This window comes from Camelina sativa, chromosome 11 (assembly GCF_000633955.1).
Source record: "Camelina sativa cultivar DH55 chromosome 11, Cs, whole genome shotgun sequence".
Taxonomy (NCBI): domain Eukaryota; kingdom Viridiplantae; phylum Streptophyta; class Magnoliopsida; order Brassicales; family Brassicaceae; genus Camelina; species Camelina sativa.
In genome coordinates this window covers 26,365,936-26,391,752 of record NC_025695.1, presented here as the reverse complement: position 1 = coordinate 26,391,752, position 25,817 = coordinate 26,365,936, and the positions used below count along the sequence as shown (strand labels likewise).

At 37.2% G+C, this 25,817-nt stretch overlaps 3 protein-coding genes and 1 pseudogene across 9 annotated transcripts; 3 read left to right on the top strand and 1 right to left on the bottom strand.

Moving 5' to 3' along the window:
* LOC104724292 lies at positions 3,653-5,667 on the bottom strand. Its single transcript, XM_010442757.1, has 3 exons — positions 5,575-5,667; positions 4,296-4,405; positions 3,653-3,936 (listed from the first exon to the last, which is right to left on the bottom strand). The coding sequence occupies exons 1-3, from the start codon at positions 5,603-5,605 to the stop codon at positions 3,727-3,729; spliced, it is 351 nt and encodes a 116-aa protein (XP_010441059.1). The 5' UTR covers positions 5,606-5,667; the 3' UTR covers positions 3,653-3,726.
* On the top strand, positions 12,608-14,065 carry LOC109127351 (annotated as a pseudogene).
* LOC109127350 lies at positions 17,509-19,388 on the top strand. Its single transcript, XM_019231957.1, has 3 exons — positions 17,509-17,857; positions 18,255-18,755; positions 18,850-19,388. The coding sequence occupies exons 1-3, from the start codon at positions 17,509-17,511 to the stop codon at positions 19,386-19,388; spliced, it is 1,389 nt and encodes a 462-aa protein (XP_019087502.1).
* Positions 22,158-25,306, top strand: LOC104724291. 7 transcript variants are annotated; one of them, XM_010442753.1, is made up of 4 exons: positions 22,158-22,503; positions 22,950-23,016; positions 23,391-24,931; positions 25,021-25,306. In XM_010442753.1, the coding sequence occupies exon 3, from the start codon at positions 23,426-23,428 to the stop codon at positions 24,911-24,913; it is 1,488 nt and encodes a 495-aa protein (XP_010441055.1). In that variant the 5' UTR covers positions 22,158-22,503; positions 22,950-23,016; positions 23,391-23,425; the 3' UTR covers positions 24,914-24,931; positions 25,021-25,306. The 7 variants fall into 7 exon arrangements, with proteins under 7 accessions (XP_010441055.1, XP_010441052.1, XP_010441054.1 ...); XM_010442750.1 differs by having other exon boundaries at positions 23,367-24,931; XM_010442751.2 differs by lacking the exon at positions 22,158-22,503 and adding an exon at positions 22,639-22,786 and having other exon boundaries at positions 23,367-24,931.

The following is a 25,817-nucleotide window of genomic DNA, read 5'->3' as shown; positions in this document are numbered from 1 at the left end:
TTTTTTTTTTTTTTTTTTTTTACGCTCATTTCGTTGAACCAAATCTTATCTTAGTGTACTATTATTATTTTCTTCTATTAATAACATTGTTCTATCATCGTTTTATTTATTCATCTCAGAGCAATCCCGCAACGTCGTTGGAAAGAGGGTTGTCATATATATACGGCAGATTAACATTTCTTACATATCAAAACACAATAATGTTGAACGTTTTCAAGTTTTCAAAATATAATTTTACAACTGTCCACTATAACTTCAAATTCTAAACTACATATAACTATATATTTAAATGGTAATCCTTCTTGTGGAAATGAACCAAATAAAACTATACAAATATATACATAAACGGATATGAAACCGTTCACACATATGGTCTCCAGCGCAGCGAGGAGCGGTGGCGAATGGTGAGATAAAAAAAGAAATCATTGGAGAATCAAAATCATGTACCACCAAAAATAAAATTAAGAGTAAAAAATAATGAATCGAAGGGAGAAGTAGACTCTTCTGTATTTCGTTTAATGATGGTTTTGTAAGAGCGAATTAAGAAAGGATATCAATAGCACCGCAAACATAGTCGGCAACAAATACAGTTTTTGAACAGTTTATCAACACCAGACACAACGGTTCAAAACCTAAAAGGGATATGGCGATCATGAAAGAAAAATGATTTCACAAAAAGTCAATTGTCAAATTTTAGAAATCTATATATAAAGACATCATCAATGGATGCGAGTATGCAAAAATCGCATAGGTTGGTATCGTAGAGATGCAAGATGACATAAAACGACGCCTCACTACCTCGGACTATTCTCCACTTCTGGAGCACATCAAGAAGAAAATAGGCTCATGGACAGCTCGTTACCTCTCTTTTGCAGGCCGACTAAATTTGATTCAATCGGTGCTATGGAGTTTGTGCACCTTCTGGTTGTCCGCTTTCCGACTTCCACGACAGTGTCTTCATTAGATAGACAAATTGTGCTCTGCATTTTTATGGTCAGGTACAACTTTGAACCCTCACAAAGCTAAGATAGCCTGGGAGGATATTTGTAAGCCGAAAAACGAAGGTGGACTGGGACTACGATCTCTAAGGGAGGTGAATGATGTTTGTTGTTTGAAGTTGGTCTGGTCGTCGGGGGAGTCTCTCAAATGGGTGGAGACTACTTTACTCAAAAAACATAGTTTTTGGAGTGTTAAGTCTACTTCTGCTGGTTCGTGGATGTGGAGGAAGCTCCTAAAGATACAGACAAGTTGCTTTCCCCTTTTGTAAAATAGAGATCAACAATGGGCATAACACTTCATTTTGGTTTGACAACTGGTCGAGTTTTGGTCGTTTGTTGGATGTGGCAGGGGAGAGAGTTATTATTGACATGGGGATAAATTTGTGTATGACTGTAGCGGATGCGTGGAGTAGACGACACCGCAGGCAATATCGCAGCCAACAATTAAATCAGATTGAAGCAGAGCTCATCTTGAAGTGTGATCAAGCAACCTCCAGGGAGGATGTTGTTCTTTGGAAAGGAAAGAATGCAAATTTTCACACTAGTTTCTCCACAAAGGAAACCTGGCTTCAGATTCGAACTCCGGCTTTCAAGGTCCCCTCGTATCGAAGTGTTTGGTTTACTCATGCTACGCCAAAACACTCCTTCTGTACCTGGTTGGCGATTCAAAACCGGCTCTCTACTGGCGATCGCATAGCACAATGGTCCACTTCTGACCCTGGAGACTGTGTATTCTGTAACAATGCTACTGAAACCCGTGATCATTTGTTTTTTTCTTGTAGTTTTTGCTCGGAGATTTGGCATGCCATTGCCAAAAATGTTTATCAGACGCGCTACTCTACCAACTGGAACTCGATCATTGCTTCAGTCTGCAGCAACTAGCGGGATCGGACTACAAGTTATTTAGCTTGCTCTGTTCTGCAAGCTACGGTGTACGCAATTTGGCACGAAATAAATGGGCGGAAGCATGGTTACCCTCCGAAGCCTGCCTCACGCCACATCAAAGATATTGACAAACAGATGAGAGATCAACTCCTCGCTACTGGCCTCCTGGGAGATAAACGCTATGACAAGAGTCTCATCACCTGGCTAGGGACAAGATATTGACCTCCTATTTTATTCTAACTCTGTTTTAAGAACTCTGTTTTAAGATCATCAACGCCTTGAAGCACTAGTTGTCCAAACGTTTTTTGTTTTTTGAATATAATTTTATATTGCATTCAGAAAAAAAAAAAGGAGGAGTGGGTAAGTAACTAATCTCAACCATTCCATGTGTTACTTTTATCATCTGAACCGTTCATTTTTTTTCTTTCAACAATACATGACGTCAACACTGCTGACTCAGCAGTACCTTAAAAACTGGTTTGCTATTATATATAGATGATGATCATAAGTTTAATTTCATCATTTGATTGACAACATGATAAATTTTTGCTTCCAGATCTAGAAATATTGACTTGTGGAAAAATCAACATTACGCTAAGACTGAGCCTTCCATCACTGTGATGGCTTTTCCAGTGAGCAAAACTCTGCTTCTCTTTATCATAATGAACCTTCAGTGTTCCACTCCTAGAAGAAGCCTGAAAACAAATATTTTGATTTTTATGAAAACTATTTGTTCCTTCTTAGCTTCAGAAAAAGCATGTTGTCACTGAAGTGCAGCCAAGAATGTTTGAAATGACCCGGAATATTGATAATTGTTACGGCTGCTTCTCCTGAAGGATTTGTCTATGACAATGCTGCAGAAATCATAGACAGATCCTTCAGGAGAAGCAGCTGTAACAATTATCNGCAGCCAACAATTAAATCAGATTGAAGCAGAGCTCATCTTGAAGTGTGATCAAGCAACCTCCAGGGAGGATGTTGTTCTTTGGAAAGGAAAGAATGCAAATTTTCACACTAGTTTCTCCACAAAGGAAACCTGGCTTCAGATTCGAACTCCGGCTTTCAAGGTCCCCTCGTATCGAAGTGTTTGGTTTACTCATGCTACGCCAAAACACTCCTTCTGTACCTGGTTGGCGATTCAAAACCGGCTCTCTACTGGCGATCGCATAGCACAATGGTCCACTTCTGACCCTGGAGACTGTGTATTCTGTAACAATGCTACTGAAACCCGTGATCATTTGTTTTTTTCTTGTAGTTTTTGCTCGGAGATTTGGCATGCCATTGCCAAAAATGTTTATCAGACGCGCTACTCTACCAACTGGAACTCGATCATTGCTTCAGTCTGCAGCAACTAGCGGGATCGGACTACAAGTTATTTAGCTTGCTCTGTTCTGCAAGCTACGGTGTACGCAATTTGGCACGAAATAAATGGGCGGAAGCATGGTTACCCTCCGAAGCCTGCCTCACGCCACATCAAAGATATTGACAAACAGATGAGAGATCAACTCCTCGCTACTGGCCTCCTGGGAGATAAACGCTATGACAAGAGTCTCATCACCTGGCTAGGGACAAGATATTGACCTCCTATTTTATTCTAACTCTGTTTTAAGAACTCTGTTTTAAGATCATCAACGCCTTGAAGCACTAGTTGTCCAAACGTTTTTTGTTTTTTGAATATAATTTTATATTGCATTCAGAAAAAAAAAAAGGAGGAGTGGGTAAGTAACTAATCTCAACCATTCCATGTGTTACTTTTATCATCTGAACCGTTCATTTTTTTTCTTTCAACAATACATGACGTCAACACTGCTGACTCAGCAGTACCTTAAAAACTGGTTTGCTATTATATATAGATGATGATCATAAGTTTAATTTCATCATTTGATTGACAACATGATAAATTTTTGCTTCCAGATCTAGAAATATTGACTTGTGGAAAAATCAACATTACGCTAAGACTGAGCCTTCCATCACTGTGATGGCTTTTCCAGTGAGCAAAACTCTGCTTCTCTTTATCATAATGAACCTTCAGTGTTCCACTCCTAGAAGAAGCCTGAAAACAAATATTTTGATTTTTATGAAAACTATTTGTTCCTTCTTAGCTTCAGAAAAAGCATGTTGTCACTGAAGTGCAGCCAAGAATGTTTGAAATGACCCGGAATATTGATAATTGTTACGGCTGCTTCTCCTGAAGGATTTGTCTATGACAATGCTGCAGAAATCATAGACAGATCCTTCAGGAGAAGCAGCTGTAACAATTATCAATTTTCCGGGGCATTTCAACCATTCTTGGCTGCACTTCAGTGACAGATTCACATGATGGAAGCACAACCTATAATTAGCGGGACAAAAGTATTTTTTAGCAACATATCGGAGTCAAAGATCTAGAAAGATGAAAAGCGAAATGCATACGATGATTTTGTCGGTTGAACTTGCTTTGGCAGCTCCACTGAAGAAGGCTTCGGAGCCAAACTTTTCACTCGTGTTTCCTCGGACATCAACAATGGCAGCTCCGTTTAACGCTTTGGTAAAAACAGAGATATCACTGGAGTTGGTAAAAACAGAGATATCCTTCCTAGCATCTATATATACATTTTTGGAGACATTTATGAAATAAATCCTGAAGTTCATCCCTATTTACAAGGAATGTCATTGGCATTAAATTTTATAATTATTTTTTACTTCAAATAATATCAAATTCAGAATCTAATTGAAGAAGATTTTCTCCTTTAATTACTTTTTACTTTAAATATGAAGACTGTCATTTTTCCTTTTTTAAGTAACCACGAATTTGGTTTCTCCATTATAATCTTCATTTGGTGATATATAATTTGGAAATTTATAATAAATTGTGTGATAACAATTGACAAATTTTCCCAGCAATTTTATGAAAAGGATGAATGTTTTATACTTTAACTAAGAATTTACTCCATATTTTAAACTATGTATATAAATTAAAGTTAAAATTAGTGATAAATTAATAAAAATTAAATCTTGATAAATCAATATATTTTCTTGGTCCCAAATTTTTTTTATGGTTTTGCTTAAGAATCGGTAAATTAATAACTCTATTAATGAACTTTATACAGTATACACTTTAAAAAAAATGATGAATATGTTTTATACTTACCAAAAGTGAGAGATGCTCTAGATAACATATTATATACACATATTTTTAATCAATTAATTAAAGTTTATAAAAGTAAACAATTAGTATAATTCATATAAAAAAACTAACTTACTTTTATTTTCATTGCACACATAAACTAAATATACTAAAGTGTTAGATTATTTATATATGAAACTAACAAAAATAGAAAGCCATTTATATTGTATGATATTATTGAAAACCTATAATATAATTAAAATACAACTATCTCTACAGTGAAAACTAAAAAAAAAAACACTTCTCAGACGATTTAAATATTTAAGAAACTGTATGATATTGTTTTTCCTATATCATAAAAAATACACCGTATACACCTAAACATAGAAATTGGACACTACATATATAATATATAGATGCAAAATACTGTACATTTATAAAATACAAAAATTAGTTACATATATGTAGTTAATCTACCAAACAAAATACATTTTGCATCTATTTTAACAAATTTATCCCTGTGGTATACCGCGGGTGAATATCTAGTTACAGATAAAACAAAAACAAATAAGATGATACAATTACCACACACAGGCTTCTTCATGGTCGTGACCATTGTTAGAAACAGAACCAGAAAGGAAGCATATAAAAGAAGAACCAGAGTAAAAAAAAAAAAGATAATTGGATTTTGTACGGTGCAAACCTCATATAACATGAGATTTCAGTGGGCAAACGAATATTTGCTTGCGAAACTGATTCCGAATTTGTTGGAACCACAACACAAAATTTGCATGATATTCTCAACCGTTTGCAAAAAATAACGTGCAATGCAGAAGAGCAATATTTGCGTTTTGTTTTCATCCGAATCTAGTGTATTTACAAAAGTGGAGGGAAGTTAAAAAATTTCATTAATCCCACACTTAGCTAATTTCTTCTACTTCCTCAAGTTATATACTCTAATTAAAGACGCAACAATTTATACGGTAAAAATTCCTACCACGTCTTTTATGAAAGTTTGCTCCAGCAAACACACCGATGTAGATGCTATAACTCTTTGTATGTGAACGATGCAAATGGTAGAACTCTCTCACTACTAGAACATCAACAATGCGATACTACCATCTTTATCAGGTCTTGTCTAAACAAACAATCACGCCTTGAATGATTGATTACTTGTTGTGTTGAAGTTTAGCTGCTTGTTACATAATAAATATCATATATGTTTATATGGCTTTCTCTTATTAGTTTCAATAATTTTATCTTGAGTTTTTGTTTTCTAGGGTCCATATACTAATTATCAACTTATTATAGAGAAAATAGCATCCACACCCATTTTTCCAATATTTAATAACAAATACACCAAAAGTTTGCTACTACTATACTTTCCTATATGAAATAAGATTTTGTCCCCAAAACTTACTAAACTATATGTAACTCTCTCTCTACATGTATCACTCTCTTTCTTCATTTTCTCTTCTATTTTATCTTTTCAATGCAACCTCGTCTTTTTTTCTCAATCAAACAATAAATATTATTCATTATTTTTTCTCCTTTCCCTTTTTCCTTCTCCATCTTTCTTTTTCTTATCCAACCTCACTTTTTCTTAGTTTTCTTTTTAAAAAGTTCAAAATAACAAACAAAAAACTGAACATCAAAACTCAATATTTTTTGAGAAAAACTGGATGGCAGAAAAAAAATTGAAGTACATGATTTTAAAAGAACCCCCAGAATTGTACACCACTACCACTCCCTAATTTTAAAAGCTCTATTTAACATAAAACCTAGAATTTTTTGGGAAGAACTCGATTGCCAAAAAAAAAAGTTATAGAAAAAACCAGAATTCGTATACCCACTAACACTCCCTTGAATTTGATTTTAAAAACTCATCGAATCCATACAATTATGATCATGTAGATATGACCATGATTATGGTTTGGATACAATGACACATTGAATCCATATGACCATTATCATGTGGGTACTATTACAATTCATGGATAAAAGTTACACATATGGATAGTACTTTCCAATCCATATGGAGTTAGTACATTCGAATCCATACCCTTGAACCCTAATCCCTACAACATAAACCAAAAACATAGACAATAAATCCACATAGACACATCATCCTAAGTCCAAAAACCTAAATTCTTAAACATAAACCGAAAACCCTAAATTCTAAATCCTAAACCCTAAACTCTAGAACCTGAACCCTGAACCAAAATCAAAACCCTACACCTTAAACCTAAAAACCCTAAACTCTACACCTTGAATCTAAAATCCTAAATCATGAACCCAAAACATAGAAACATCATTCACATAAGCCCTAATACCTATACCTTAAACCCTAAACCCTAAACCATAAGTCATTCATGTTACTTCACATACGGAAGACATCCACAAAAGTGCATCCACAAAAGCACATCCAACCAACCATATTATATACTCAAATTATGAATTTAATAGTCTAATTAAGTAAGTATCCACAGTTTACCATCCACTTCTCGTCAAACAAATGTTCAGCTAATATTGGATAGCATATAACTTTTTCGCCTAAAATATAGCAAAATGCATATTAAAATGTAGAAAAAAATGTAATCATAATCTTTTGTGCAAAAAAATATACAAAATTTATTAATAATAACTAAACAAATGATAATAAAGATAAAAGAAAGAGAAAAAGAGAGAGAGAGAGAGAAAGAGAGGGCTCAAAAGGAAACAAAGGCAAAATAGTCATCAAATTATGACAAATTTGCCAAATCTATATTAACATTTTTGAAGTACATTTTGTGTTATGCCCTTTTACTTTTGTTTATTTAAAAAGTTATTTACAACATTAACCCCTAAAAAATTTCCAAAACTAACATTACTACAGATTTGGTTTCCTAAACATTTTACATTTCATTCCAACTAAAAAAATAGCAGCTATCAATATGGAAATAGAAACTATCATATATTTAACCATACATTATGTTGTGTTTTGAGATATTCTATATTTGAATCCTTCGTAAACAAAGAAAAAAAAACAATTTGATTCCCATTTTGTTTTCTAAAATCTGTGACCTTTGATTCTTAACATAAGAAAAACTTCGATTGATAATTATTTAAATATTATAATTAACATATATTAAGTTTATATGTAAAATTAAAAAATTCTAAAATACTATATATTGTGGTTATATAGTAAATGAGTTATAAAGAGAACATGATGAAATTAATAAAATATTATTAAACTTGTATTAACACGGGTTGAATCCTCATTTAATTATTTATCAACACTACTAATATTAGAATATTTGACATAAAATCAAGTTGATTTAACTAAGATTGTATAAAATAATTAAACCATTAGGAAAAATGTGACTTAATCACAGCGTATAATTACTGATTATGTATTTAGATCCCTTATATTTTGTTATAGTAATTAAAAATCAAAATAGAATCTCAAACACTAAACAAAACAAACGAAATATAACAAACAAATGGTCATGAAGTATATTGCAAATTAAAATATTTAGCCGCACAACAACTATAAAATTTAGTTATTCCTCTATTTACAAAACATTCAATATTTAACAAATATGTACAACATAAAATATAAATTATATGTCCGCGGTGTACCGCGGGTTAAAATCTAGTCATGCTCAAAAGTATAGCATGGTCAAGAAGTATGTGTGTGTAGAAGACTTTCTTAAGAAAGTGGGTCTACATCTTGTTGTCTCTTTATCATATGTATATGAAATTCTCTCTTTTCATTTTAATACATTTTGGTAAATTAGTAACGTTGACATGGAGACGTTAAACGTACCAACAAATTCAAGACATTACACTCTCTCCTATATACAAAGTGAGAGATCTAAGAGTGTTTACTGAAATGAATTTTCAGTTTTAGTTTTTTTTTTTTATATATATGAAAACTCATGAAGCAAATGAGTAATTATAGTTATCCATTTTTTGTTTGAGTTATGTCAATTCATTTTTTAATCAAGAGCCTACGACGATGCATGTGGCTCGAGTACTAGAACATGAGAGAGTACATAGAATAGGAAATTGTTTGTTTAGAATCAAGTTAAGCAAGTTTGAAGCTTTAACCATATAGGTAACATAATTACATAGAACTAGATGGTAACCCCCACTCTGAAGCGTGGGAAAATATTTACGTAAAATTTGATTTATTAGTTACAAAATAATAGTAGTATCTGTATTTAATGTACTCTACGTATTTTATAATATATATATATATATATATATAATTAACTTAGTTTCATATTCTGATTTCGACTATAGTCGGTACAATAAACTTAACGACTTACCATTATTAGGTTTTGAGTATAATTGTTTGAATTTTTTATAATTAGTATAATAAAAAAACCCTTATTTACTCGTCATCTGATTTACTAATTATAGCGGTATTGAGTCAACGTAAAAAATGAATTAAGGTGCATGAGAATTATATGAGTGGGAGGTAGAATGGAGTATAAGAAAATATCTTTCTTATTAAAACACATCGAGATCAGTACAAAATCATAAAATTTGAATATTTATAATTATCAAATAAGTTAACCCGTAAAGTATAGATATGTTTTGCATAGTGTGACAAGACAATATATTGCCTCTCCTATGATGGGTGGAACTCTGGTAGTAATCATAGTACTGAGTCGTGCTACTCTCGCTGCATGTTTCTTGCCGCTGTGTGTTTCTTGGCGTTGACGGCCTTCTCTTCTTCGACTTTGATGTGCTTCGTGGCTCGGCACAGTGCATCAGCTATGGTATCCACATGCGATAAGGATAGTTCTTCCTTGAACCGAGTTTCGTACCACAATGCGTTCTTGAGTGCGACGATGGCTGCCGCGTCTGGGATTGAGACGTTCACGACGACCTCCTTAAATCGTCCAATAAACGACCGGAGTGATTCCTGGCGTTCCTGCCTCAAGGCGTAGAGGTCGGCATGGGAGTTCTTGCTCTACATCAGAACCGAGAATTGCTTCAAGAATTCGATTATCAGATCCTTGATACTATGGGAACGGTGAGAACCAACTTAGGGCAGTTCCTGTCAGATGTTCGGAAAATAATTGACATGCTCCGGCATCGTATTCCGCCGGGCTGAATTGCAGGATGCCGAGAGGTACTCCAAATGTAAGCAAAAAGTCTCGAGGGTCGACGGTGCCATCGTAGTAGCCTAGTCTTGGCTTGACTGATCGTCACACCGGTGTTGTCGCGAGACTTATGGAGAACAGCATTCACTGTGTGGCTTCAAGTACGAGGTCTATCTCTAGTGCCTTGCTTGTCGCTTTATGGAGTATTGTTTCCATTTCTTGCATTTTTTCTCTGATTTCCTTTAGCTCTGCATCCTTTGCCCTGCTAGTTTGTTTGTCGATATTTATGACGAGGTTACGCTCGAGCTCGTTAGTTTGCACCTGTGGTCCCACTATCGTCCCGACTAAGAGGAGGTTTTCTGGGTTTCGCCGAGCAACATGGAGATGGTTGATTTCCTCCTGTGAACTGACTTGTGCTGCGGTAAGTGCGTCTAAACGAGTATTGGTTTGTTGCTCCTGCTGGTCGAGACGCGTTAGTATCCCGCCGAATAGCTCGTCTATACTAGATACAGGCTGACTGTTGAGCAGGGTGAGTTGCGCAAGCTTCTACATCGCCTCTGTGCTTGTTGGGCTTGTTAGGTTTGTTGCGATGACGAATGTCTCTGGGCTCTCAGCTGTGACAGCTTTCCTCGGAGCGTCTGGGGTTGGATGGATTGTTGGCTCTGTTTGATCCGTTCCTAGAGTTATCATTCCACTCGACGACCTAATCCCTTTGTTTCCTTCTTTATCGGTTCCACTCATCTCGTCTATCCTTCGTAGGTCCATCTTCTATGTTTTCAAAGAAAATTTCAACTTGGCTCCCCCTACCTGGCGCGCCAAATTGTTGATGTCCAGATCGGTTACAATTAAGATATTTAGTTCGGTGAAAGAGGATCGAAGTTCTCTTATTAAACTTGGTGTCGGAGCACAAAAATGGTCGAACTACAAAAGACTTAACAGGTCGTGCAAATAATAAGCTAACAAACGACGAGCTGCGAGCTCGTCAATTTTACAAGTTAACTATGAGGTCGTCCTATTCTCTTCAATACGTCTCTTTCTTGCTCCGTGCGGATCCCCTCATACGGACACTGTACGTCCGTATTTATAGGTAATTGTGTCGGTTCGTCTCCGAAAAGACCATAATGTCCTCTCTTGGCTTTTACTGTTATAGGGTCTTTTCTCGGATTGGGCCTTTTGTGGGAGTGAAGATCCACCCCCAACAGTATTCCCCCCTCCCCCCGCCTTCTTATTCCGTGGGGATCCGCACGGAATAATAATGGCAGGCTGGGCAGATAATTTTCCGAGCCAAACCGCCTTCAGCGCCAATTCAAGTTTGCAAGAAGATTTGGGAACATAGGAGAGAATGTGCCCCTTACCCGCCGCCAGGTCGGCAATCACCAGAAGGGACCCGCGTCTAACAATACGATCTTCTGGGACATCAGAATCCCCAAAATCCTCATCAACGAGGGAGAGAACCGTACAAGGAAGACCAGACGAGTTGGGAGTAGTCGCGCTGGAAGATACGCGGAGTTGATGCTCAGACAACCCTGAAGTATCGGGACTAGAAGACGGATCAGAAGAAACTTGACTTGGAATTAGTAGTTTGGCCCTACGACGAACCAACTTAGCCGAGTCATCGGAGTCAGATGAAGTCGCCTACCGAAGGTGGCTCGCCGCGGAAGAATCAGGCGAAGCGGACCGAGAAGAATCCATCACGAAGATCTAAAGGAAATATAAAAGTATGCGGACGAGAAGAGAGAAGGAGAAAGAAGAGAACCTTAGCTGATAGGCAGAAAAAAGCAGGCTCCAGATGAAAGTGAAAAAAATGAAGAAAACAGAGTGTAGTTCTAGGGAGAGAGGGAGGCTTCCGAAGCGTCATCATTACTATTGAGACGACATGCGACTCTTCGAGTTCCAGATCTCACGCGCCTTGAGCTCAATGCGACGTGATTCGACAGCTTCCCTCGAAGAATGGGACATCTCACGAGCGACCTTCCATTTCCCCAAACTTCATCCACCCATTGACCTTTTGCATTCTCGCTATGTCCATTTCAGAACCCAGTTCGCCGACCCGGATCAGATCGAAAGCCGAGACAAGGTGAAGCTCGCCAAACAACCGACAAACCGACTTAATGACTCCCAGTTCTCCCGCAAACTACGAACTTAAGGCGGAGGGGGGGGGGAATACTGTTGGGGATGGATATTCACTCCCACAAAAGGCCCAATCCAAGAAAAGGCCCAATAACAGTAAAAGCCAAGGGACGGCATTATGGTCTTTTCGGAGACGAACCAACACGGTTACCTATAAATACGGACGTACAGTGTCTGTATGAGGGGATCCGCATGGAGCAAGAAAGCGATGTATCGAAGATAATAGGACGACCTCATTCTTAACTTGTAAAATTGACGAGCTCGCAGCTCGTCATTTGTTAGCTTATCATTAGCACGACATGTTAAGTCTTTTGTAGTCCGACCCTTTTTGTGCCCCGGCACCGAGTTTAATAAGAGAAATTTGACCCTCTTTGACCGAACTAAATATCTTAATTGTAACTGATCTGGACATCAACACACACCACACTTCCCACCCCCAACACCCACTTAAGCTACTTATAACTGAAGCACCAGATTACACCGACAAGGAATGTCTTTTATGCGGGTTTGAGTTTGAGGAACAACTTCACAACCACCATTGTGATGTTTGTAACTTCAGCATATGCGGAGAGTGCATGAAGAACCCACCACCTCTTGCTGTTGTAAGTCCAACAACCCATGAACATCAACTCCATCATATTCCAAGACGTATTGCTTTCACGTGCAATGCTTGTGGGACTAAAGGTGACCGAAGCCCTTATTTCTGTCTTCAATGTAATTTCATGATTCATCAAGAGTGTATCGCTTTACCCTATGTCATAAACATCAATCGCCATGATCATCCTATCTCTTACAGCCGTCATCTTGGACATGGAAACTGGACATGCGGAATTTGTCGTAAAAAAGTGGATGGATTCCACGGAGGGTATTCTTGTTCCAAATGTTCAAACTATGTTGTTCATTCAAGATGTGCAAGGAGAAAAGATGTATGGGATATGATCGAACTAGAGGGGACGCCCGAAGAGCCTGAGGAAACTCCATTCGTGGTGATTAATGATAATACCATAAAACATTTTAGCCATGATCATAACTTACGAATCAACATGGATGGGAGGATTTTAAATGAAAGCTCACTTTGTCAAGCTTGTGTCTTCCAGATTTGTTCAGAACCGTTCTACAGTTGCGAGAAATGTGATTTCATTCTCCACAAGAAATGTGCTAACCTTCCTCGGAAGAAACGTCATATGTGCCACAACCAACCATTCACACTAGAAATGAATACTGAATGGAAAGATGAGAGATGTCATCTTTGTCTTCAAAGTTTCACCGGTTTCAGGTACAAGTCTCGTAATTCTTGTTATAGTTTAGATGTGAGTTGTGGTTCAATTTCAGAACCATTTGAGCATGAAAACCATCCACATCCCTTATACTACTCTAAAACAATTTCTAAGTCTTGTGCTGCATGTGGGGAACAGACTACTAGAGATGTATTTAGTTGTGATGATGAGTGTGACTTTAGTTTGCATTATAAGTGTGCTATTTTACCACAAAGGGTAAATAGGCATAGGTACGACGATCATCCTCTTTTCTTGTCGTATGGTGAAAGTGAAAACAATGTCAATGGAGATTATTGGTGTGAAGCATGTGAAACAAAACTGAATCCGGAGAAATGGTTTTATACGTGTAACGATTGTGGGATCATATTGCATATCTCATGTGTCGTGGGAGATTTCTAATATATTATGCCAGGTTCGGTAATAAGATTGAATGTAGAAGTGGTATCCAACACCTCTATTTGTAGAGCCCTTTGCAGTATGTGTAAGGATCGATGCAAGCTCCCTTCCATTTTCAAGATTTCCGAGGAAGATTTTGTTCTTTATACTTGTTCTTGGAAATGTCTTTTAAGATAGAATAGTTTACAAGATTGATAAGGAATATGTTTAATGAATGAAAACTTTGTATCATCATTTGTTTTTGTTGAATGTTTTTATGTTTATACATAGTTAATATTAGAACATGTCACAAGTCCTCATGCGCCAATTTATCAGTAGTGAAGCCATGAAAGAGCTTTTCTAGTAGCTAGTACTCTTCTACTTCAAGTCTTGTAATTGCTTAAATAGTTTTGTGATTGCTTCAAGTTTGGCCCCAAATAAGATTCTTACGTGTAAACACCATAGACAGTGGTCCGATCTTCCTGTTTATATACCAAGATGTTAGATGTGTGTGTGTGTGTATATGTGTGTATCTATATCGTCTAATGGGTTATGCATATACATTGCTTAGATTGAAAGATTAAAGTTGCGAGAATTTAGCAATATTTTTTGCCCCACCACCGAAGAAAGCGAAAAGTAAAAAAGTCTCTTTAATTAGTGTTTTTTTTTTCAAGTTTATGTCCTTTACATGCATTCGTATTTAATTATTTATGTATTCACTTGTTTACGAAAATCTGTTATTTTATCCGTCTAAGCCGTAACCCCATTTGAATTTTGGACCTTTTGAAGAAAACATATTATTTTGACTTTAATAAACGAAGTTACCAATTACTTTGTCAACAATTAAAATCCTGAAAAACTCTGCTGACGTGGAGGGCGATTTTCAAAAGCGAATAGGGTTTTTTGCTTTCTCTCCAAGGTTTGATGTCACAGGCGGATCCGCCGCCTCGGGGCACCGAGATCTGCGCACTGGGGGTGGTCTCGGCTTCTTCCCCAGTTGTGGAGGGGAGTCAAGGTAATTTCGTGCAACGTTTGTCAACAGAGTTAGGGGTATCAGGGGATGATGTAGCAGTCAGAGATTCAAAGAGTTCGGGTGCGGAAGAACAAAAACAGTGGTTGAAGATGGCACAGAAGCACACGTTCACGAAGCAGGCGTCCGTGGTTTCGGAAGTTTATGGGAAGCAGCGTGTCGTTGTTCCTAGGGATGTGTTTGTTGATGTAAAGTCCTGTGGGAATATTTTGTAATCGGTAAGTTTCTTAGTGAAAAAGCACCGCATGTGGGCAAGATCCACATGATAGTGAATAAGATATGGAGACTGGGTGACAAAACATCTCTTATTGATGTTATGGTGGTTAATGATACGACTGTTAAGCTCCGGATTCGTAGTGAAAGTATCAGACACAGAATTTTGAATCGTGGTATGTGGAATATTGGAGGTCTTCCAATGCTTCTCTCTAAATGGACGCCTTTTGCAGAGGAGGCGCAGCCGACACTCAAATTTGTTCCTCTCTGGGTTGTCTTGAAGAATGTGCCGCCAACCATGTTCACAAACAAGGGGTTGCAGTTTTTAGCAAGTGCAGTAGGCACTCCACTCAGACTACATCCTAAAACGGAGGCTTTTACAAGTTTTGAGGAAGCACAAATACTTGTCGAAGCAGATCTCACAAAGGTTCTCCCTGTGGAGTACCATTTGGCTGGTGAAGAGGAGGGGGAGTTAGATGTAGCGGTTCAATACTCATATCCTTGGCTGCCTCCTCAATGTGGCCACTGTAAAAAACGGGGACACTTGCAGAATGCTTGTCTAGCAATCAGCTCGCATAGTGAACCAGGGAAAGAGGTAGCGATTGTGGACTCGAGTAACATCATCGACTCTCCTCTGAGGGTGACTCAAGAACAGCCAATCAGGACAGAGGTGATGACAGTAGTTGACTCCGGACCTACCATGACGGCTCCCGTGGAAGACACAGCGTGGATTACACCGCAAAAAACGTGGCAAGCAGATTCTGAGTACAAAGAAGGGTCCAATGCAATATGGTGATATTTCGCTTCTATCCAATTCCTACTATGTTCTGAGTGGAAAAGGAGAGGAAGGTGAAGAGGAGGGTGTTGAGGATGGTGACAAGGAGGTTGGTGTTACGGAGACAAGGGTGGAGGATACTACTACATCGGACACAGTTCACACAATGGCTGATTCTGATGCGCATGTAGACCAAACTGCAGACACAACTGCTGCTACAAGACTTGGAAAAAAAGGACGGGGTGTGAAAGCGAGTATTCCTCTGCATGAACCTATCCCGCGAGCTTCAAAAGATTCCCATAAGTATGTTTCGAATCAATCTACTCAGCTTCCACGAGTCCAGAGTAGGTTGAACCTCCAACTTTAATTATGTCGAGCGTTTTTTGGAATGTTCGTGGTTTCAATAAAATGTCTAAACATTCCATTTTCGAGATTGGATAAAACAAAATGGGTTTCAGTTTGGTTGTCTGTTAGAGAGGAGGGTCAAGGAGAATAAATCATCACGTATATTAGAATCAGTGTTTCCTGATTGGTCTTCCTTAACGAACTACACTTTCAATCGTAGAGGAAGAATTTGGGTGGTGTGGAGCTCCAGTGTAAGAATCACACCTTGTTATACAAGTGGTCAGCTGATTACCTGTTCAGTTCTGTTGGAAGGTGCAGTGACAGAGTTTTTTGTTTCATTCGTTTATGCGGCAAATGGTGTTGAGGAGCGAAAGGAGTTGTGGGAGGATTTAAAACACCATCAAAACTCTCCTTTGTTTCGTAATAAACCTTGGATGGTTATGGGGGATTTTAATGAGATTCTAACTGGTGAGGAGCATTCACTCTACGACCAACTGCCTATTGTGTCCCAGGGAATGTGAGATCTGCAGGAGGTGGTGCAACACTGTTCTTTCAATGATATGCAGAGTCATGGTCCGTTATACACTTGGTGTGTAACAAACGTGAGTTTGGTCTAATCTGCAAAAAGCTTGATAGAGTCCTTGTGAATGATACATGGCTTGCCGAGTACCAACAATCTTATGGAGTTTTTGAAGCTGGAGGTTGTTGTGATCATTTAAGGTGTAGATCAAGATTGGGGGTGACAAGCCTAGACTGAGACGACCTTATAAGTTCTCTAACGCTTTGGCGATGGATCCTAATTTTCTGCCTCTGGTGCAAGATTACTGGACAAACACGGAGCACTTATACCATTCCACTTCTGTACTATATCGTTTTTCAAAGAAGTTAAAAGCACTAAATCTGCAAATCAAACAGTTGAGTCGAGAGAAACTTGGTGGCTTGGAGCAGAAGGCAAGAGAGGCTTTATCGCATCTCTGCACCTGTCAATTAGACACCTTGAAAAATCCTACAGAGCAAGCGATGAGGAATGAATCAGTGGCTTGTAGTAGATAGATTTTTGTCACTGGGTTGGAGGAACAATACTTGAAACAGAAATCAAAATTACACTGGTTAAAGGTGGGTGATGGGAACAATAAGGTGTTTCATCGTGCTGCAAAAGCCTGAGAGATACAAAATTCTATTAAAGAGATCCAGTGCCCTGATGGCTCGATCGCGGACACGCAAGAGACAATCAAAACAGAGGCTGAAAGGTTTTTTCGTGATTTTCTTGGCTATAAAATGCTAAATTACCAGGGGATTGCAGAGGCAGAGTTATCAGGTTTGATAAGTTATCGTTGTTCAGAGTTTGAACAAGCAAGGTTGGTGAAAGATGTCTCCGAGACAGAGATACACGCAATTCTTTTCTCTATGCCAAAGGATAAAAGTCCAGGACCTGATGGTTATACTGTTGAATTTCTTAAGGAGACATGGGAGATCATAAAGAATGATTTTGTCACTTCGGTGCAGTCTTTTTTAAAATTTGGTTTCCTACCAAAGGGAGTCAATACCACCATTCTAGCATTGATACCAAAGAAGAAAGAGGTTAAAGAGATGAAGGATTATCGGCCAATCTCCTGTGATTTACAAGGTTATATCAAAGATCATTGCAAACAGACTCAAACTGCTTCTTCCGGCATTCATATCACCTAACCAATCGCTTTTGTGAAGGATCGTCTCCTTATGGAGAATGTCCTTCTGGCCTCTGAGATTGTTGTTGATTATCACAATGATACAATATCTCCACGAAGGGCAGTTAAGATAGACATCTCAAAGGCATTTGATTCAGTTCAATGGCCATTTTTTGCTCAGTAAACTACACACAATCCACATCCCCTCTCAGTTTGTAAAATGGATCGAGCTCTGTATTACCATTGCTTCCTTTTCGGTTCAGGTAAACGGAGAGTTATCTGGACTATTTTGGAGTGAGCAAGGACTTCGTCAAGGCTGCTCGCTATCCCCCTATCTCTTTGTTATCTGTATGCAAGTGTTATCCGCTAATTTAGACAAAGCGGTTTCAGAGGGGAAGATAGGCTATCACCCGAAATGTCAGAACATCAGACTCACCCATTTGTGTTTTGCTGATGACTTATTGGTCTTCACGGATGGAACGAAAACATCAATCAAAGGTATTCTTCAGGTATTTACAGAGTTTGCAGCGGTTTCAGGTCTGAATATAAGTTTGGAAACCACTCTCTATATGGTCGGGGTTAAACCATGCGATCAAGAACTGATCCTACACTCCTTTCCGTTTGCATCGGGCACTCTACCTGTCTGCTACCTTGGTCTACCCCTCCTCACCAAGCGTATGACAACTTCAGACTATACACCACTCATTGATCGAATAAGAGCAAAGTTTGGCAGTTGGACAGGGCGATACCTCTCTTTCGCGGGTCGGCTCCAACTTATTGGCTCAGTGATATATAGCTTGACAAACTTCTGGATGTCTGCTTTTCGATTGCCAAGTGCGTGTATAAAGGTGATAGATGGTATGTGCTCTGCTTTTTTGTGGTCGAGACCTTCTTTAAATGTGAACAAAGCAAAAGGTTTCATGGCATGATGTGTGTCTCCCCAAACATGAAGGAGGTTTGGGTTTACGCTCATTAAAGGAAGCTAACACGATGAGTTGCTTAAAGTTGATTTGGCGACTCTTATCATCAAACTCCCTCTGGGTTGTATGGCTTCGGGCTTACCTGATCCGACAAGGTTCTTTTTGGTCTCTTAAGGCAAACACTAACTCTGGTTCCTGGATGTGGCGCAAGCTACTTAAATATCGCCCTTTAGCAGTCAGTTTGGTTCGGTATGAGGTTAAGAATGGAGAAACAGTCTCCTTTTGGCATGATAGTTGGTCACCACTGGGATGCTTAATTGACATTACCAGGCCAAGGGGTACTATTGATATGGGAATCACTCTCCATGCAACGGTAGCGGAAGCTCTCTCTCACCGCCAACGACAGCACAGAGTGGAACACCTGAATGAGTTAGAGACAGCTCTGGCAAATATTCGTAGAAGAGGACTTGTCAAAGAAGCAGACGTTGTCCTCTGGAATGGCAAAGGCGGTCAAGTCAAGACAAAGTTCACCACCAAAGATACCTGGGAGAATACTCGGCACCCGAGGTAGCGGGAGTTGTGGGTGGCCGGAGTCTAGTTCTCTCATGCCACGCCAAAGTTCTCCTTCATTGTTTGGTTAGCCACTCTTAATCGCTTAGCAAGCAGAGATAGGATGCAGCACTGGCACGCACATGTAGATATCTCCTGCTCTTTGTGTCATGCGCCGCTGGAAACAAGAAACCACCTCTTTTTCTCTTGCCCCTACTCGACTGCAGTTTGGACTGGCCTTACCTCGAAGCTCCTAGCACACCAATTCTCCACATACTGGACAACAACTTTGGCTCTGCTCACAGACACTTCTTTGGAGAAGACGACTCTGTTCTTATTGTGCTATGCCTTCCAAGCCTCGATCCACACTCTTTGGAAGGAATGAAATAATCGCCGCCATGGGGAACCATCGGTATTACCTGGTCTGTTTCTTAAGCGTCTGGACAGGCTTATCCGCAACCGGTTACTCTCTCTTCCAGCAAACGGCGATCGCTTGGACTATTTGGCAAAGTGGTTAGCAACACGCTAATTCACGATCACAAGCTGTTTTTTCTTTGTAGATTACCTGTTCTGTTTTAAAACTTAACACTTTAAACAAACACTTTAAGCTTTTGTTGCATATTTGATGTAAAAATGTTTTTTTCGAATAAATTTTACCTTTTATTCAAAAAAAATAAAATAAACGAAGTTACAAAATATCAAGCTAGAAAGCAAAAAATAAACACTAAAAAAATAAATAAATAAATAAATAAGGGGACAACTTTTGAGTTGTTTTAGACTTTTAGAGTTTCGGAAGAAAAAAAAACTTAAGAAAAATTACAAACAAGAAAAAATATATAAACATATTTTACTCAAACTGGTAAATTTAATTTCAAAATTTTCTCCAGCTTTTTTTTTTGTTTTCTTTTCTTCTGTTTATCAGTTTTATTTTTCCTTTTTTTATATAACCTTTAGAATTTCAATATAAATCTATGTTATCTATAGAATGTCAAATTTTCTACCATTTTAAACATTTCTAATGGCAAAATGATATGCTAATATTGGGGGTCCTTACTTAAAATAAGGGTTATTTTACCTATGTAGTAACCAAAATTCTATCCTTATATTTTCCAAAATGATGCGGTGAAAAACAAAGTAAAAACAAAAGATAAATAGTTTTTTTTAGTGTAATTTCAATAAATAATGTAATGTAATTTCAATAAATAACGTTATATCATGTAAAATAATTTGTTACCTACAGCAAAATAGCATGCTACTAATTAAAAAAACATGCATAAAATGTATGCCTTAAAAATATAACACACAATATACATAAACCAACTTATTTATTATTTCAATACTTTTTGACAAATAATAAAATCGAATTTGGCTATTTATCTAATGCATACAGGTGGATGATACACCCATGATCTAGAGAGAATGTTCATCAAACTAATATTGTTTTTTATGAAAAGAAGTTTCTTTTTCTTCTAAAGGTTTTTGCACTATGTACACGAACCTTCTTTACGTTGTAATACACAATTGCATAAATTTCTGCTAATGTTTTCAATTTGACGAATCCAGAAAAACTTTGAAAAAGGTAAAAGATTGCTTGAGGTTGGAGATAGTATTAATTTAGAAACCGACCACTCATTAATCATTATTAAATATATATTGTTTTCAAAACTGACTTTCTTATACTTCCGATGAAAATGCAACGAAGGATACTCGGGATGGGCTAATTCAAATGATGGTTCGGTTAGCGTTGAGAAAAAAGCAAATGAAAAATAAGTTTTCGAGTTTCAAGGATATTTTTTATCATTTGCACGAGAATACTTATATAATATACCACAAAATTTATATCAATGTTAATAACTCTAAAATTAAAAAAAAAAATTGTGTAAAATTTAAACTACAACTTTTAGATTAGAAACTCCATAAAGTAGTTTTTTTTAGTTCTGACGATTTAAATTAAAGTTTTTAAAAAATGATTTTCTTTGTTTGGTTAGGTAAGATTCTGTCGAGAAATAATTTTTATATTGTTTATCAAGTCGTTTTAGTCCAATAGTAAACATAATAAAATCTCGTCACCTGAGTTAGAGTAGTATTAGCGAAGGAGTTTAAAATTTAACCCTTAATCTCATAAAATTAGTGTTTGGACCTATGAAATTTTTAGGATCAATCCTGAGTTATAAAAAAAAAATTATGTGGAAGGAACAATATCACTAAATACTTGAAAGAAAGAAAGAAAGAAAAAACTCAGACTCAATATCTATCCATAATTATTTAATTAGAATAAATATAATATTTTTTTAATTAATACTATATATCTTAAATTTAGAATTGCAAAATATGTAGAGAAATTCAAAAGTATTATAAAAAAAGGTTTATATTTAGTTCTTTACATTGTAATTCTATTAAAGTGACAGCTAAAAGGTTTATATTTAGTTATTTACATTGAAATTTCATTACATTTATTTCAAATGACAATTGCCAAAAGAAAAAACGAAAGTAAAACTAGACAACACTAACATTAAATGATACTGATAATAATAAATTGAATCCTTTTTTTTCAAGAAATAAAAAATTGAATACTAACACTTAAGTTTTAAAGAATTAGTATTACTATAAATAGTCAAATCAAGTAAGTAAATAAACCTTATATAGTAGAAAAAATCAATTAATTTCTTGAATACAATAACCCTCTCTCAAAAGTCCTTAACTCCGGTTTAGATCCGGTTATAGTATACAAAAACCGAACCATGTGATAAATAAAGTAGATAGTTTCCGTACCATTCTTGTAACCCCACCACGCCCACGACCTTTTTTTGTTGTGTCTCTCTAAAATCTAGGAGAGAGGTGCACAACAAAACATTTAATACGATCTCTCTCTTAATTCTGCGACGAACGCGGAAAGCGAAATTGGAGAAGAAAAGCCCCCCCTAACCCCACCTCACCACACCACCCAAACGTCCAAAGAAAAAAAAAACTCAATCTTTTTGAGTCCTTTGCACGGTCTCTCGGAGAAGGAAAGAAAAAAACACCGACCCAGAAGAAAAGGATTCACCTTTTTTTCTTTCTGAATTCGCCATTGATAAAGTCTTTGTCTTTGGGAAAAAAAAAGTCTTTTACTTTTATTGAATCAGGTCTCATAACAGGTGAAATTATTTCTTGGCTTTTTTTTTTTTAACTTTTGGTTGAGATCATTATGATTCTGTTCGTGTAAGCTTTTTTTTTTATTTGGTAATGTGAATGTTTTCTTTTCAATTTTGAGTTTTTTATTTATTAGTTTTGGAATTGGGATTAGTTTTGTTGCATTTTATTTACACAATCTGATTTTTCAATAGAAACGTAAAATATGGATCTTGTGCTTATTTCTTTTTGGGATTGGTGATGTTTATGAGAAAAGTGAATGCTTTAAGATGAAGCTTTGCTTTATAGGTTTATTCATTTGATTTTTTTTTTTTAAATACTGTTAGAGAATCCTTGAAGCTACGTTGCATTTATGACATTGTTTGCTTACATTTTTTCGAATAAATTCTCTGTTTTGCAATGTTGTTGAAGTTAACTTATTCTCTCTGCTTTTTTTTTTTTTGTGTATCAGCTTTGTTCTTTTGATAACCAAGAGATCCCCCCAAGTCTGCTCAACTAAATTTGAGATCTTTCTATAGGTATAGATGTTCTTTGCTTTTCATTGCTAATAACAAACAAAAGAGTTTAGTTGTTGGCATCTTGTGGTGGATTGGATCAAAATATTGTTGCTTCCTAGCTCGTTTATCTTATGACATTTCCTATTTTTAGTCTGAGTTTTCTTATGGTTTAAGGTTTTGAGTTTTTATTTAGTTTTCTGTTAGGAAGTTCTTGTGTTAAATCTCTTCACTGATCTGTTTTTTTCTTGAGTTGTCAACTCTTTTAAATCACAAGGAAACAAAAAGTTAAAGCTTTTCTCTTGTTTGTATATATATATATATGAAGTAGTGATTATATTTAGTTTGGTGTCTATGTCTTAAATTATGAACAGGTGGGTGTTATTTGATGGACGAAGATGCTGTTGTGTTAACATTTGGAACGCCTGAAGTGATGAATAAGGAAGAAGACGGTTGTAGCCCCAGAGGAGACTCTACAGGGAAGGCAATTGCTTCAAAGCCTAAAGAGAAAAAGATCCCTCATTACCTCAGAGCATCGACGGGCTCGTGTCATGATCTTTGCAAGTACGGGAAGAGACAGGTACCTGTGGAGAAACCATGGCGTTCGACTACTAAAAAGATCTTCAAGAAAGATCTTGATTATGATTTGAATGAAACTTTGAAGCCGGGTCCTTCTAAAATGAAGAAGAAGGTGATGGAAGTCGATAGAAACAAGGCTACTGATGATTCTTCTGAGGTAATTAAAAGAGAGGTTGTGAAGTATCAAGTGAGTGGTGGGATGAAGAAGCCAGAGGTATTGATAATACCATCTGGTGTTGATGAAACTCCTATGAAGCAGATGAAGAAGAAAACAACATTAAGTTCGAAACTTAAACCTTCACCAGATTCAGGATCTCGTTCATCTGGAAATGTTGATGCCCTGAAGCCGAAGATCTTGAAGAAATCTTATTCAGCACTAGCAACGTCGAAATCTAAAGTAAACCATGAAAAAGTTGTTGCTTTACCAGTTCTGAAACCCAAAATGGGGGCTAAAAGTGGAGGGAAAGACGAAGATACAAAGATAAACAAGGATACAGTCTCCTCTAGAGTTGTTTCAAAGAAGGCTCCGGTGACTCCAAGACCAAGAGCTTCGCTTTCTCCAAGAATATCAGTAAGACTAGCCGGGAATTCAAGTTTGAGAAAGAGTCAGAGCTTAAAGGCTTCATCTTCCTCTTCTTCTCGACAAAATCAGAAACCAAGACCTGTGATCAATTGCACTGATGAATCTGATAAGCAGTTAGATGATTATCCAGTCGAGGAGAAAACATTGCACGTTGTTGAAATGGAAACAACTGAAAATGTCGTCTCTGAAACTGATCAGAATCAGCAAGGCTTTGTTGAACCGTTTCTTCCTCCTCTTCCACCGACTCAATCAACTCCAAATGATGATGAGTGTACTGTTTCAGAAACAGAGGAATATGAATACACTTCAGGAAGCAACGAGGCTGAGACTGTAGACGAAGAGATTGAAATGTCCAATGGAGAGAAGAAACCAAGATCGGCTAGAAAGGAGGGTGATTCTGCAGATGAAGCTGCTAGGAAGTTACGTTTCCGTAGAGGAAAAGTTGTGGATGCTGATGCTGTGGGTGAGAGTGCAAGGAAACTCAAGTTTAGAAAAGGAAGAGGTCTCGGGGAAGACAAAGCGCAAGATGCACAAGTAAGGAGAAGCTTTAAGAAGAGGGAAGATATCAAAGAAGAAGAAGTCGATGAGAATGGTGAAAAGGTTGTGTTGAGGCATCAAGATGTTCAGGAGAAAGATGCACAGGGACTGTTCAACAATGTCATTGAAGAAACAGCTAGTAAGCTCGTTGAAGCTCGAAAAAGCAAAGTTAAAGCTTTGGTTGGTGCTTTCGAAACCGTCATTTCTCTTCAAGAATCTTGAAACCTCCTGCTAACTCTGGTATGTGCATTGAGCATGAGCAAAGCTGAACCATTGAATCTTTATTTCTAGTAGTAGTTGATTGGTTTTGGTTTTGTGTTGGTCTGCAGAAACTAATATAGTTTTGAGCTGGTTTGAATCGTTTCGGTCTGCTGAACTTTAAGAAGATTGATGCTTCCATAGTTCATACAAAGTTAAAGGATATGTCTCAGCCAAACGTTGATATTAGTGCTTTGTGAATAATACTTGATGGGATTGGGGTTTGTGTTTGGTTTTGGTTATTGTAGACCGGTTTATTGGTTTTTTTTTTATAATTTATTTTGGATGTTTCCGGTTTGTAATTCAGTTTGTATAGTAAATTCGAGTGTGTTTTTTCATACATTTGTTGTTGCTTTATGTCTTCTTGTTGCCAGAGCCGAGAAGCACTTCTGCATGTTTTCTTTGCTGCACTAACCATATTTTCTGGTTTTGCATAACCTGAACAATCTGAAAATGTCACGTTATCTTAAAACCAAACAGAGCAGTCGTCGTCACACAAGTGTGTCATTGTTACGGAGTGTCAACACACAAAATCTTCCTCGGCCATACGTTTGATGTTCTTGGATCTTACAACCAAAGAAGGAGAATCGTCTTCTAGAAGCTCATCTTAGCCTGAAATGCTTTACTCTCATCTTCGCTTGAAGATATTCTCCGAGACATGTATAGAAACGGACCTCACTTTAACTAATGGTTCCAAAACAAGAACTAGGAAATACAAGTTTAAACCACGGAAGGAAAAACATGTGGTTTCAAACAAATCCTAAGGTCTTCTAGTATGTTCCTTGAATTACGACTTCCAAATGTGCTATATTTTTCTTTTCTGTTTCACACCCAACTTAACATGATAATGGAGTTAATCTGTATACAA